This window comes from Polistes canadensis, unplaced genomic scaffold (genome assembly GCF_001313835.1).
Source record: "Polistes canadensis isolate GaletaPanama2010 unplaced genomic scaffold, ASM131383v1 scaffold_55, whole genome shotgun sequence".
Taxonomy (NCBI): domain Eukaryota; kingdom Metazoa; phylum Arthropoda; class Insecta; order Hymenoptera; family Vespidae; genus Polistes; species Polistes canadensis.
Genome location: NW_014569602.1, coordinates 528,432 through 544,940, shown reverse-complemented (window position 1 = coordinate 544,940; position 16,509 = coordinate 528,432). Strand labels below are relative to the sequence as shown.

At 29.5% G+C, this 16,509-nt stretch overlaps 1 protein-coding gene across 1 annotated transcript; it reads left to right on the top strand.

The window, feature by feature from the left end:
• Positions 1–7,865: 7,865 nt before the first annotated feature.
• LOC106785750 (venom allergen 5-like) lies at positions 7,866–15,510 on the top strand. The gene is made up of 7 exons (XM_014746466.1): positions 7,866–8,578; positions 12,235–12,356; positions 12,730–12,811; positions 13,111–13,271; positions 13,754–13,854; positions 14,225–14,319; positions 14,717–15,510. Exons 1-7 carry the CDS (start codon positions 8,461–8,463, stop codon positions 14,761–14,763), a joined length of 726 nt encoding a protein of 241 aa, XP_014601952.1. The 5' UTR covers positions 7,866–8,460; the 3' UTR covers positions 14,764–15,510.
• The last annotated feature ends 999 nt before the right edge of the window (positions 15,511–16,509 follow it).

Genomic DNA, 16,509 nt, shown 5'->3' with positions numbered 1-16,509 from the left:
GAGAACAAGTGTGAAATGGTCGTCCTACGTTATGCAAAAATATTCCTCTCTAAAAAAAAAAAAGATAAGAAAAGAATATTTATAAAAGAAGAAATGAATTCTTTTCAAAGATAGGAACAAAATATACATTAGGGTTAATAAGAGAGTAATACGCGTTTGATGTTCTGCAAAGCTAAAAGATGGTTAAATGTAAACACGTATATACGTGTATTTCATTCGCTCTGCGATCGTTGCTTTTGCTTTTAGTAAGGGAAAAGAATAATAAAAGTTAGAAAATAAAAAGAGAGAGAGAGAGAGAGAGAGAGAGAGAGAGAGAGGCAAGAAAAATGCGAAGAACCAAAGATTGGACAAATAAAATGTAAGAGAAAGAAACAAATAAAAAAAAAGGAATAAAGAAAAACATTTATTGCGTTAAGTGTTGTTAGGATTATACACATTAAAAATAAAAAAAAAACAGAGAACAAGAAAATAAAAAAAAAAACAAGATGAAATAAAAAATATTATAAATGTTACACCGTTGTATGTAATTATTATTAATATACCAAAGATTAATATAAAACTAAAAAGATAAATGAAACTATGTATAAGAGAGAATAATTAATGTAGTTAACAATAAACGAATGATGACGATGCGACGCGCGATCATTAATGATGTTAATATTATTTCTCTCTTTTTTCTTCTTTTTTTAGCAATATGTTTTCAATTATATATTTTATTTTTAGAATATTCATCCTTTCGTTAACAACTTTGTATTTTCTTTTTATTCAACCATACCTTTTAACTTTATCGTCAAAGGATCCTCGCTACGCGTTCGAAACAATAAAAAAAGAAAAAAGAAATATGAAAAATAAAAAAAATTTTCTTTACCAATTTCCATTCCACCTATTTTTTCTTTTCAACGATCCTCTTGTCCAACCTCGTGAAATGTAAAGGAAGAAGTAGAGGTGTCGAGTAGTCGCCATCTTTTTTCTTTCTTTTTTTTTTTTCTTGTCTCCTTCTTACCGACACGTGCATACATATATGCATACGTGCATGCATACATACATGCATGCATACATCCTTGCTAGAGGAGCATGATATTGCAAAATCTCATGTTCCTATGCAGGATACACATCTCGCACCTGCACCTTACAACTTTAATTTGCTTCTAGTTCCTATCTACCAGTTCACGTGATGTTTCTTTTTCTCTTTCTTACCCTTCTTTCCATCCTCTTCTCTCTCTCTCTCTCTCTCTCTCTAGCCCCCCCCCCGCCTTCACCCCATCACCAACTATTTTTATTCTTACTATATACCAAGGAACGATTTCAATACCTTCGAACTGGATTCTCTCAGCTGAATACTTTCCGAAAAAAAAGTCAACTTGACGTGATTCTGCATCCAAGTGACATCGGAATTACTCTACATCGAAACAACCCTTCGACGTATTGCAGAAATGTGTTATAATATTCTAATATCGATTCTATCTTAAGAAATGAACAAAAAAAAATGTTATCTCTCTTTTTCTGTCTTTGCTAAATTAATCAAAAGAAGAAATGTTTCTTCGTTAATGAAATTTTGTGAAAAAGCATGAAAAGAATCAACCAGTAGTAAAAAGATTTATGCAGTATAACTGAAAAACTAACTCGCTATGGTACATATTTACAATTCCGTAGCACTGGTTTAACAAATTCAGTTTGCAGTTGGAAAATAAAATTTCCTTTAAAACAAGAGAAAGAGAGGAAACATTTTCTCTCATAAAGCAGCAATGATGATTTATCTTACTGAAACTTTGAAAGGTACTACGTAAATCAGGACGATCGAATCGAAAATGAGCGAACGTAATTCACTCGTTCGTTCTGCATCTTTGACGAAGTTGAAATCGTTTTGAAAGTAGAAATCGTTCAATTCGATAGATTTTTTTTTTAATTTTTTTTATTTCTTGGCATTTGGCCAACATTGAATATTTTAACGTGTTTCTTGAATATTATTTTCTTAGAAGAAATGAATGATTTTCAAATATAACAGATATTCATATCAATGGGTTGCAATTATTAAAAAATTAGTATTTAATTATATGAAAATATATATAATTAAATAATACAAATTCAAGATTTATATATATATATAATTATAATCTTATCTTATTCGTGTAACATTCTAATAATATTCATTAGTAGAAATATAATTAGCATATATTTCCTTTGAATCATCTATTTAAATTGATGAATATTGACGTTTCTAAATACGATGCTCCAATAGAACGATACATAATAAATGTTTCAATGAACGTATACACGTATACATAGAAAATGTTAAACACTCGCGCAGCAAGAAGCTATTTAATATTAATATAATCTACATATTGATGAGAGAATCTCAAAATAGCTTACTATCTAAGACAGACTATAGTGCGAGAGATAAAAAATAAAGGAAATTGTCGATCTTCGATCGTAAAATATCGTTAAGTAAAATTTGTGCAAAGAGAATCTTCGAATCTGTTTTTTAAATTTTATTCACGTAGGCACGCATACAGTAAATCCATGTGTAATTGTTAGAAAAGTTGAATTTGACGTGACGAGAGGATAAGATGAGATACAGAAAATCTGTAAAAAAAAAAAAGAAGAAAAAAAACGAAATTGACTGGTTAATGTGTGAACAATACGTAAACGGAAATACCGATATCAATAAAATAAACGATTATGGAAAATCTCATGAATATAATTAACATATTCGTAGTGCGGTCTGCTGTAATAGAAAATAAAATGTACATTTCCTATAATTAAAATAGACAAGTTATATAATCGTACGATAAAGAATATAAAATAAATCTCGCGTATTAATAATACGTTTGATAAATTATAATGCCGTTTAATAATCCAAGGAAATATGTGACGTAACGAATAACTGCACACATTGCGTGTTAAAGAAAATAAAAAAAGAAAAAAAAAGAAAAAAAAAAGAAAAATAAATTAAAAAGAAAAGGAAAATATAAGAAAAATACAGAAAAATAAAAAGCACGTGGGTATGTAAACGAGACAAAAACTGGTATGTATCGCATAAAAACGTAAAAAATAAAAGAGCATTAGAGGTTTTAGGTATGCCTTAAATATACTGCGGAGAGTAAGCTTAAATGCATTAGAGGAAGAGAAGAAGAGTTCATCTAGGATCCAACAAGAGAGAAAGAGGCAGAGAAAGGTGAGAGAGAGAGTTTGAAACTCTAACGACACAGGTTAGTAACAATTTACAAAAGTACCTAAGTTTTAATGACCAACGCAAACAGTTCCAACGAATGGCCACGTTCAATGAACGTGTCGAACAGAGAATTTTTAACGAAGTTACCTGATTATATCACAGATGAAACGGCACATATGTATAATACACTCTTAACATATACCTCGTTATTTACGTATGTGTATGCACACAATATATATATATATTTGTATATACATGTATTTAGTACCTACTAACGTATGTATTCGTATACATCCACACATATTTATACGAGTACATGATGGGATGAGATATATTAAACGTCGAGAGATGGTACTTGAAATGTTCGCGAGTGGTGGAAGCAAGTTTTCACTTAAACGTATAGCCATGAAGACGGTCGAGCGTAGACTGCAAGACTCAAGGTAAACGACAAGTCATGAATCAAAACAACGCACGGTATTGTTAACTTTCGTTTGCCCTGTACCATTCAAAACATGTGTATACATTCACCGTATTGTATACGAGAGAACACGAACAAAGGTATAAAGAAAAACTCCGATTCTCACACAAAGTGATTTTAAATTAATTATATAGAATTATATTATTCGTAATCATATATATACATGGTGATGCACTAACTCTTGCCACCAAGATGTTGTATAAACTTTTCTGCTACTATTATACTTTCGGAGCTATCTTGGTGGCAAGAGTTTGTGAATCATCCTGTATATTAACGTAATGCAGTTAAAAAAATATAAATCTGAAGTTAATAGGTTATCTATACTGCGAGATAAAGCATAAACTCTGTTGTTCGAAATTGGAATGATTAATTAATCAGACTCAGTGAGCTTGCACTTAAGTGACTTTGGTAGCTCCAGAAGGTATGACCGCAGACAAGAATCCTAGGCCGGTATCAGATACGACGGTATTTAATCTTTCACAAATTTCCGAGCAGGAATGGTTAGTACTTCCACTTAAAAACGTTCAAAAAATGAAACCGAAAAAGGACCATTTTTTTCCTCTTACAAACACACACACTAACGTAGAAATAATCTAAAATACGAACAAAATTATTTTTTCTAAACGATACTTCTCAATGAAATAAAATAGAGAAATTTTTAAATGAAATCTTGACAAATTTATGTTCATACGTATAAATATATTTCTGAAGTTGTCTCGTAAATATTCAAATTCTCATTTGAAGAAAAATGTTGTAAGTTAAATCTTAGGTTAGATCGATAATTGACAATTCCCTTCTCTCTTCCCGTCTGCTTCCATTTCTTCATTTCGAAGAACCATAACGAGTGAAATTTGTATACATATCGCTTATTTTGGAAATCATGTATGTATATCTCTTAGTACAGTGTACGTGTGTATCCTAATTCCCATGGAACCTAATCGGTTCTATCAATGCGACCGTAATTATGTAAATGATGAGAATATTAGACTTGCTTCAGATGTCTACCGTCGAAGACACTTTAGATTCCTTTTTTTTTGTTTATGTTCATACGATCAAATAGATTTCGCAGTTCGATCGTTTCTATACGAATTTCTAATAGATTTTTTATTCTTTCATCAGAAAAAAATAATTGGATAAAGAACAAATTGATAAAATGGATGTAGGATACTTTAGAAAAAAAAATATTTTTATTTTCATGATTTAGAAAGTACGATTTTTTAAGATTTTGTAGAGTCACGAAAAATGATTATGTTATCATCATTACTATCGTTTAATTTCAATCATTATTAATTGTTCGGAAAAAACAACTCTTTTAATTGTAAGTCTTTGTTAAATGTGAATTTAATTATTCGAGTATCTCTTCCATCTCACCACACTTTCTTTTTCTCTTTGTCTTTCTTTCTCTTTGAACATTTAAACTCGCACGTTTCATATAAGTTATATAGAAACTTCCGTAGTAAAAATTTTAGTTAAAGACTGATGAAATTTCTACTCCATTATTATGTGAATAATGTTGACAGACGCTTCTATTCAATTTATTATTTATTATTCTGTTTTGTTTTTATTAATGATGTGATTAATATCTTAATTTTATTAATTTAATTTGAAATATGCCAGAGGCGAACCTTTTAATTTATTCGACGATATGATTTTTGATATTGAAAATATATTATTCGATAATAATCTTCTAACGACACCTAATTAATTATTCAACGAATTTTTAATTCATCGATTTTAACGTTTTATTAATTGATTGACATTCATTCGATAGGATGTAATTTATTTATAATATATGTCGATAAACAATGATCCAACATTCCAGAAATAAAAAAATGTTGAAATTAAATTATTCTATAAAAAAATGTTTGTAATATTTTTTTTAAACGCCGATCGTATAAGTGCAACAAAAAATCACAAACCGCGTTGAAAACCCTAATTTATCTTGGAAATGATTATTAAAAATGATAATTACATTAAAACGATAATAATTATGTAGAAAATATGATTATAAGAAAGCACACATACAAATACAATTATTTTGACCTCGATCAGATCATTGTGCCGTTATTAATGTACTTCGTTAATGATTTTTTTTCTCTTCTTCTTTTTCCTCTTTTTTTTTTCGTTCATTTCTCGTCTTACCCCGCTGACCTTCTCTCGTCGACCTTTCGTATAATTAACGGACGTCAAATTTGCGAAAGGAACACGCCACGCAGTCTCGTGCGATCAATTTCTTAATGCACAAGGAAAATCACAGCGATTACTTAATTGAGAATAATAAAACGAACAAATTTAATATTACTATTATTCTTATTATATAGCGCGATGTTAATTATTTCTAACACACAATTAAACAATTTAATTAGATTCTTATATTATTTTTATTTTGTTACAGGATTTATATTTTTATCCAATTTTTTATCATCCAATAACTTTAATAGATCACACAAATTATTGCGTTAATCTTATTATTTTATTTCTAATAAATTAAACCAAAAAATATAGCATCACTTGAAAAGATTTGTTATTTATTTTTTAGGGGAAGATTAATTTCTATTTTGTGGAATGGAGAAAATATAGAAGTAAATGGGAAGTTAAAAGAGTAATTAGAACAAAATAACGTTAATCGAGTGATACAATACGTATAACGTTTCGAGATCCTTGATTAATGACAAAAGAGTGACTGGAAAATTTGCTCGAATCCGAACAATGACGATGAAATTCTTTGTTCGGAGTTGGATTAAATTGCTCTTTGAAAAATGAATCGTTGTCGTTTTAATCAAGTTATACGAGTGACCGTTCAACCTAAAGGAAAAACATGATTCTTTCTTCTCTAGTAGCTACAGAATTTCTTTAATTCTTTTTTTTTTTCTTACTAATTAGGTGGTCCCAAAAATTTACATAAAATTATATTAAATTAACCAGTTTAATGATACGAGTTTCAGTAATAGGAAGCATAAGAAACGACAAAAAAAAAATGGTCATAATACGAGACCCGTTTATTTTAATTGTCTACTTTCCGTTAAAATCGACCCACCGAAGGAAAATAATTTCTTATAAATATATATTTATAGGACAATAAAAAATTTATATTTATTATAGTAGCCTCGCGAGAAAGAAAAAGTTGAACTTTTAACGAAACCGAAATGGACCATTTGTTCGTCCTTTCGATTCTGTTAATTTATTCATCTTGATTTATTTCTCCTTGGTTTCATCTCCAATATTGAATATCAATAATTTTGTTTTTTATATTATTATATTATAATTCTCTATAACATAAATAAAAGTATTTGTATACAAAAAAATATCTTTACAAAAGTCATCGAGGATAAAGAAACATGGAGGGAAGGGGAGAGGACAATATTTTACTTTACAACTGTAAAAAAGGATCTATTAACTAGCAAAATGTTAATTATATTTTTTGTCGGGTTAAATAAAAAAGAAAAGGAAAAAAAAAACAAGAAGAGTAAAGGAAGGATAGGATTATTCGAGAATAAAATCAACATAAAATCGAATGAAAAAATAAATAAATAACAAAGAAAATGAAGAAGATGTTTCGAGATATCAGAGATCTAAGAAGATTTCACAGTAGCCAAAGAAAATCAGTGAAGCAACTAATTTGAGATTGATCGATTGGATCGTTTTGCTATCGAAATAGCCATCAAAGCGTAAACACACACGACACGTGAAATTCCAAATCAAATCATACGGCCTATGCTCAGATCGAACTCTGTTCTGTTTCAATACATGTGCAATATATATTATATATATACAAACACATATATACAACGATTCATCCGGACATGTTAGGAGCAAAAAGGCCTTTGTCCATATCCAACCTGTTAGGGATCAAAGAATGTGTTCACGTTGGCAAGCTTGTTCAATTTTTATTCGAAAGGTTGCGTGCAAATACTTACGATTCAACAAAAGACTAGATAAAACAATAAAAAATAGAAAAATAAATATCAGCTGATTTAAACAATACTATGATAAATATCTAATAATAGTAATTACATAAATACGAGTATGGCATTGACGTGTTATATAATATTAAAAAGATGAGCGATCAAATATAATTAAATACACAAAAATAAGGAAACAACATAATAACATGGAAATAATGTAAAAATAAAGAATTACATAATTAATAACACAACATTACAAATAATAAAATGTAAAAAATAATATAAACTTTGAAAAAGAAAAGGGGACAACATAAACATATAAAAACAATCTTTAAAAAATTATTAACATAAAAACAAGTTATCACTCGGATATGATGTAAAATAGAAAAAATAATAAAAGCAAGTATAAAGAGTAAAATTTGAAAAGGGTGTAAAGGTAGGGGTAAAAGATAAAAGATGAAAGATAAAAATTAGAAAGAACAAGAGAGGGTAATCCTCCCTCTCCCCTCTCAATTCTCCTCCCCACCGATCACGAACACATCTACATTGACAATTAATCGATGTATTCACACAGAGATAGCTCTCAATAAATATAAAGACAGGAGTGGTAGCCTGGCAGACTATTAGTCTTTCTCTCGATCTCGTGACCGGTTCGCAGCACTTTCCATGTGTCTCTCTTCGAAAAGGGATCGTAAATTCCTGTGAGATTTAATCGGTAGATCGTTGTTGGTGCCGAGACAGACAGAGACGTTCTCGTTGGATAAAACCCACGTGCTTTCTTTTTGTTTTGTTGTCAACCTGCTACAGCTAACACACACATTTTTTATTTTCCTACCGTTCTGTTCGTTTGCTACTATTTTTGTTCTTTTTTTTTAAACCTGAGAGAAAATTGGATCATATCGAATATGCCTTCGATATCAAGAAAAAATCTTAACCAGTTTATCCTGCTACTTGGTATCCTCGTTCCTGTTATCTTATCCTTCAACATGGTTCGAGCTAATTGCACAGGAAAAAAGATGCTACGTAAGTAAATGTATACATTCTCTTTGATCGATATTTTATAATGAAATTATCATTTTAAGACAAAAATTCAAAGAATACGAAGCTTCGAGTGAGCAAGTTTAAGATGAATCATTGAGAAAAAAAATTGATTAACGGAATGTTTACTTTGATAATGTGATTATGCAAATGAAGTTAGATTGATTAAAAGAATATTGGATTACCCGGGTGGTTGTTTTTAAATATTATAACGTGTTAGATTAAATTTTATCAATCGAATCGATATTTTAAGCATCGAGTTACGAATGTTTAAAATACAATTTCAATACTTTTCAATATATATATAATTCTTTATATAATAATTCTTTAATAAAAAAAAAAGGAAAAAACAAGAGGGGAAGCTCGGAGAGATAGATAGATAATAAAATGCAGACTTTGTAGGAATGATAATTACCATCTAGGATTAAAATCGTTCTTAATTAAATGAAAGTGTGGCGATGACACGACGAGCAACGGGTAAGGTACGCTTTGTTTTCCTTTCGTCGATTAATAACCACCTGTTCTAAACGCCCACCTATGTATGTTCACACACATCCCCACATAACTCAACACAAATCCATATACACGTATATACATAGTAAGACACATAAGAACAGAGAGAAAAAGAGGTAGAGAGAAAGATACATTTATACATATGAATGATACACGTTGATGCACATGCATATATGCATGTTCTCGTATGTGTGTGTGTATATATGTGTCTGTCGAGAGTATAAACGACTGTTCGCAACAATCTCTTTTCTTTCTCTTGTTGGACAGACAACGTATAAATCAAATTAATGCACTCGTTATGTTCCCGTCCCAACAACTGTCTGAAACGTCAATTTCTTTTTTCTTAGCGGAAATGAGAAGGGCTTGGCCAGTATGTAACCGATTCGATTCTCTTCGATCCATCGTACTAACCCACACACACACACACACTCACACATACTATTTCTGTTTCATTCCGTTTATCGTGGATCACACCTAAATGGACTACGTGTGACGAGGTCTGTACTAACTAAAGCGACTATGACGAGTTTCCTATTCGATTCTACCTTATTCAAAGTTTATACTCTCTCTCTCTCTCTCTCTCTCTTTCTCTATTTATGGTTGTTTCATTCCTTCACATCCCTTCCCTGTTTCAAAAAGATTGACTCGTATTGATTGTTAAAGAATCGATAACTCGACATTGATCTCACAGCATGCGGTTGTCATATGTATTCTACACATCTATATATATATTATATATGTATGTGTGTATTTATATAAATTATTGTTAATTAATAATTGAATAAAATCCATAAAATATCATCCTTTTTCGTCGATCTACTTTTATTAATTGATTACACTCTTGACAGAGACATTTTTCGAAAAATCAATTATTGATTTCTTTAACAAATTGATTTATGATTGTTTCCGAATTTCATTTTTAATGATTTTTTGTATTCTTAGTTTTCCAATTATTATTTTAAGTGATAAGAATGCTTAGGATATATAAATGATATTAAATTGTTATTTTTATTGTGCTATTAAATCATAATTTAAATATATACTTTGATGAAATACCAAATAAATTTTAATTATCTCGAAATAGTTCTGCATATAGGTAATCGGTCTAACGTATCGTTAATTAATTTATATTCGAAATAGATATATATATATGATAGAGATCACTTCAGTCATATAGTAGAAATGTCGATTCTGAATATCGATCCAAGGTGTAAATTTAACTCGGATGTAAACTATCGCGAGTGCTTCCGATAGGATAAAACGAAAAATTATTGAAAACTTTTAGTTTCTGTCTGGATTGTAAGTAGAAGGAAGTAAGATAATCGCAGGGTTTCCTTATATAGTTAATAAGTTTCAATAGATCAGTGAAAAAAATTATTGTTCATGATAAAAAATAATTCGACATTTTTTCTCAAAAAATTAATAATCTTGTTAATGACTTTTTTGGAACACTTTTGGATATTTGTATTTGATATTTTTTGTATTTGGTTTTGAAAGTATTTTCAAAGTAATAGTTTAACAAATATGAGGACACGACTTTTGAGAAAAGTTGAAACGAGCTATAGTGCGGAAAATTTATAATCGTCGATAATTACAGAAAATCCAATTATCCGTCACGGTTATGTAGATGTTATGTAGACCTATCTTGTGTGTTGGTATATTGCAAAATTTCATTACTCGTTAGTAAACTCATATGCACGTATAGATGCATCGAGCTGACATTGTTGTAAATACCTACGAAATACCTTCGAGAACCGCAACATATCGGAAGCTTTTGGAAACTACCGAATTTGGAAAAGCAATCTATAAAGTATAAAAAAAGTTTGAAAGAAAAACGAACACATAAATCGAATGAGTTATATATGATATTATATAAAGTATGAATTAAGATAAATGTTAAATATTTGTTAAATAGATTCAATTGATTTGTTTATTAAACCGATGAAAGAATGAGACAAAGATATTATCGTATGAAGATCAATCGCGTTGAAATGTGAATAGTTGAACTTATGTGATTAGGAAAAGAAAAGAGAATGAATCTTGTTCGTACAAAAGGGTAGAGAAAAAGTACGGTTAAACTGCATCTGAGATAAAGTTTTCTAGAAAGTGGAACAATCTGTAAAGAAGAAAGATGAAGAGTAAGAAAGGAAGGAAGAAAGAAAAGAAAAAAAAATACCAAGTGGTACAAAATTAAGTATGAAAGTAAGCGAGAAAACTAGAGAAAGGAATAAAAATAGAGAGAGAGAGAGAGAGAGATTAATATTTCTAGGTAACACCAAAGGCAGAAGTGTAATTAAACAATATACGTCATCGTATAATTTTTCCTAACTGGAATAAAAATTGCTAGAGAATGTAGATCAATATAATATTAAAATATATTTAATTATGCTATAAATAACGTAACACTTTTGTAATAAAGTAAAATCCAAGAATTTAAAAAATTTTTATCTATAATAAAAAAGAATATTAAATAATTTTCTCAACCCCTTAATATAAATATTTCAAATTATTTTAACAATATAACCGAATATACATCATTCTATTTGTTCTATTGCTAATATTACCTAATTAAGAAGAAAACAATTTCTTTTGCCTGATTATTCCAGCATAATGGACTAGTTGAATCGTTGAATGACAAAGACACTCGAATCAACCCAAAAATTGTTAGATAATTTTTAAGTAAAAAGAAAGAAAAAGTAAAGATAGAAAATAATAATTTGAACGAGGAAAAGACAAAGTAAGCAGGCTTGTTTGTTCTTGCCATGTGGGTGGGTTCAAGTAAATGGACAAGTTTTAAAACCCTTAATCCTCCAATCCTGGCTACTGGGTATCACTCGACAAAGAGAAAGAGAAAGAGAAAGAAAGAGAAACGAAGATGAAAGAGAAACACGAAAGGAAAGGAAGGAGTAAAGTTTACAGTGGTGGTTGCTGCGGTTAAGCCGCTGTCAAAGTACCCTTGGCTCACTTTAACGTTCACTCCTGTGCCTTGTTAAGGGTGTTTACACCGAATGTTAATGCGCTACTTCCTGCAAAACTACCCTCAAATAACGACGAAAATTAAACCTGTGTTTCTCCTCTATTTTTTTCTTTTTTTCTCTCTTTCCTTTTTTTTCTACATGTTATTTTAGGTTCCGGTAGAATATCGTGCGAAGAAAAACAAATTATTCTGGACGAACATAATCGTTTGAGGCAACTGGTGGCACTGGGACAAATTCACGGCCAACCTGGGGCGGCTAATATGATGGAAATGGTATGTAAGTACGTGTAAACGTGAAATAGAATAATCTGCGCATATACATGTATATGTAATGTGTATACATGTGTGAATCATTTAATATACTAATTTACATAACTTTGAAATTATGCGATACATGAAAAATGATTTTCTAGAATAATCGTATGATTTTCAAAATATATATATAACAAAAGAATAGATTTATAATATAAACCAAAGTTTACTTTTTAAACAATTTTCTTACCATTGATATTATAGTTTACACTACCTATATACTTAAATGCTAATATCTGCATATATTGTTCGTAAAGAAAACTTCAAGAAAATCGATCTGAGTTTAATGGGAAATAAATGGCATAGTAAAGTTCTGTTTTTCATCTTCTTTTAGTTATGGGACGACGAGTTGGCAGACGTGGCACAAAAATGGGCAGATAGTTGCGCAGAAGTACACGATAATTATAGAAACGTTCGTAAGTAAAAACCGATGTCAATTTAAAAGAAAAAAAACAAATAAACAAAATATAAATTATCTGATAATAAATTGGCGCCATTCAAATCAATAAAAAAAAGAAAAAACAGTATTAACTTTCGTAACTATCTAATAATACAAAAAAATAGAGACGTTAGATGATGAGATACTCCTGAAGATAAATACACTTAAACGTTAGACGCGCTTATGTTATACACATTACACATATGTATGGTTCAGTGTCGAGAACCTTAATGGCATTTCGATCGATCGATTAAACGACGATGATTGATTTCTCAGGCAGATTCGCGGTGGGTCAGAACATTGCACGAACTTGGACTACGAGACCCCCGGGACCTTACGATAGCGAACCCAATTGGAGACGACAAATTTCAGGATGGTTCAACGAGGTCCAACACTACCACACTGGATACAGCAAGACTACTGGACACTACACGCAGGTTATTACGAAATTGGACAGTCTAACTCTCGAATAAGTACTTGCTCGAAACTCTCATCAATATGTATCACATTAGCCTAACTAATATTCCAAACTATTAAGATTCAATTTTACGTATCAAAGATTTGAAACTTCTATTTCGATTAGAACGAAAGAGAAAGCTGAAATCTTACTTAAATCCTGACCTAAACGCGAATGACTGGAGTATGTGTTTATAAGTCATTTATAAGCACACTTATTTTTATTTACATATGTTTTTATTTTAGCTTATGTGTTAGATGTCCTGTTATTATCGTTTACGTTAATTTATTTGAATTTTATATATTAGAAATGATTGGAATTTTTATTGATTAACGTTTATAATACTTTTTTACTCTCATACATTATACAGGATACGAAAATAAATTTGATTAAATGATATGTTATTTTTACGTAGTTTATAACATTTCATTTTATTTTATTTTATGTTCATTAATTACGCAGTTGGTTTGGAGCGATAGTTTTCTCATAGGCTGTGGATATTCATTCTATTACGATCCAGCTAAAGGATACACTAAAAATTATGTTTGCAATTATGGACCGAGGTGAGTAGCAAGATTAAAAGCCCACAATATAAATTTATAACGTTAAAGTAGATAAATGGGAGAGGATTAATTAATATATCAATAATTATCAATAAAATTATCGTGTTTCATTGAGCTCGTTACCATTAAAATCTATTTACAATTTAAACCTTATAAATCGTTTGAAAATATTTTACGATGTTAAAAATCGAAAATAAATTTGTTTCTTAACTTTCATGCAAATATTTTTCTGAATGAAATACAAAAATAAAAAATAAAAGAAAATAATTACAATTGTCCCAATGATAAGAGTAACCCGAGAATAATCACATTGTTAGCAATCATTATTTTAATCATTAGATAATTAAGTATCCCTACTTTGATTTTCTAGCGGGAACATCATTGGTTATCAACCTTATCAATCGGGACAACCTGCTTGTAATAATTACGGAATGATTTATTCCAATCGATACTCTGGTCTTTGCTGTAAGTACATGTAATCAACTCGTTACAAAAAGATCCAATTAGGTTAATTAATCAACACACAATATGCTAGTATAACTCGTTAAGATCATCTTTTAAAAGATTAGAGAAGCAGTCATGTTTTTGTACTTTTGTCGTTGATAAATTATATTTTTTATCATGGTTGACGTAGACGCGTGAGCTGAAAAGAATGGAACTATACAAACATTTTTTAAATACTCATCATACTTGTTTTAAATTAATAAAATTGTATAGTTGATCAGGAATATTGAAAATAAATTATTTTTTAATAATCTAATCATAAATATAACGATCTATAATGAATTTAATAAAATTTTATATTAGAATTATAAATTCCCGATGATGGATTTCTAACGTTTATGTTTTTCTTTGTTCACAGCACGAGGAAATTATTATCACCTAGGTGCATTATGTGCTTACGGCTAATCACAAATGATAACATATTCACCGAAAACACGACACTCGATTGTTAATCGAATGGAAAAGTGATTATATACGAGTCGCTATTATTGAATATGCATTTGATACTTGAGAAACGCACGCCTAAATGCTATTCAAACAAACTTAGTAATAACGACACTATGAATAATTAAAATTCATTAGTACGTTGAAAAATAAAATAAAATAAAATAAAGTTAAGTTTACTTTAGAAATTACCAATGGAAAAATGAAGTCGAACGTATCTGGAATTTTAGGTAGGAAAATTCGTAAAAAAAAAATCCAGGTTGAAATTTTAAATTTAATTTCTTTTTTTTATCTATTCTCTAGTTCAATTTATCTAGTCTTCCATCTAATTTAGTGTATGAATATTTTATGAATACTGTACAAAAATATATTATTAAAAAAGATATTGAAAAAAAATCATTAACCATACGAACGTATACGTACATGTATTTATAGTGCGTGCGCGCACATATACACACACGCACGCATAAATATTATCGTCTTATAAATTATGAGTAAAATTGAGTTACCTTAATATTGGAAACGACTCTGTTGCATAAAACGAAATCCCACGAGGATTCTAAAGTAACGTAGAAGAGTGACAACTCCGATAACGCTTAACGATGATCGATGAACAAAATTAGTTGATTTATTAATGGCTTTTCTTCCTAAACAAACAGCGACAATTTCGTTTAAATAAAAATAGAGAAAAAATAAAAAATATATTCACAGAAGTAATTCGATTATAAATATATAGTAATAATTTTTACGATAATTTATTAGAAAAAATATTTCACCATTTTGTTAACAAAATTCAACGTTTTTTTTTTCACGTAATGTATAAGAAATGAAAAAAACTTACGATTCTGTAATTGAAGAAGTTTACATTGAAATTATTGTATGAATTTATCGTCGATGATTCATAAACGGAAAAACGTAACTATATTTGGGGGAAAAACTGTAGCTTGCATTGCACTAGGCTACTATCCTATCCTTTTCTTGATTGATCCAACTTATTCTACCCTTGCGCGCGTAATTTTAATTAACTCTAACATGCGGCATTCTTAAAAAAATAGAAAACAAATCATTACTGTCACTTAAATAATGATTTATTCTTATTTTAAAATATATATGCACAACAGAGCTGAAATATTATTCACAATTAGGTTTGTTTGTTGTTTTTTTTTGATTTACATGTATATATATCTTTACAATCCGCAATAAGATAAAATCTAAATTATCAAAGATACGATCGAATGACTCGTAAGAATTCCATTCGTAAATTATTTAACTATGACCGCTGTATTTTTTTTTGTATTTTTTCTGTTTTCCTTTTTAAATTTCCCCGACTCCACTCCCTAATATATATATATGTACCATTAAGAATCTGATAATAAAATCACAGATCATATAGAACGTCGGATCCAAGAATGATCTTTTTCGATCTTTTTAAATCGTGGATTTACGACCCTCCAACGTGCAAAGATCTACCGATGATGATACTCAACCGTGCGTATGTCAAATGGATATAAGGTGATCAATTCTCACTGGAAGCTGTTTTTTTTTTAATTATCATAGTTTCGTAATAAATTTGCCATTTAAACAAAAATTATATATATATAAAAGAAGAGTAAAATGCATTTCAATGTTCCATCTTCGATTACTTTACTTTAATTTACTTTACTTTTCTTTTTTTGTTTGCTTTCTCTTAAATCTGTTAGAAGTATT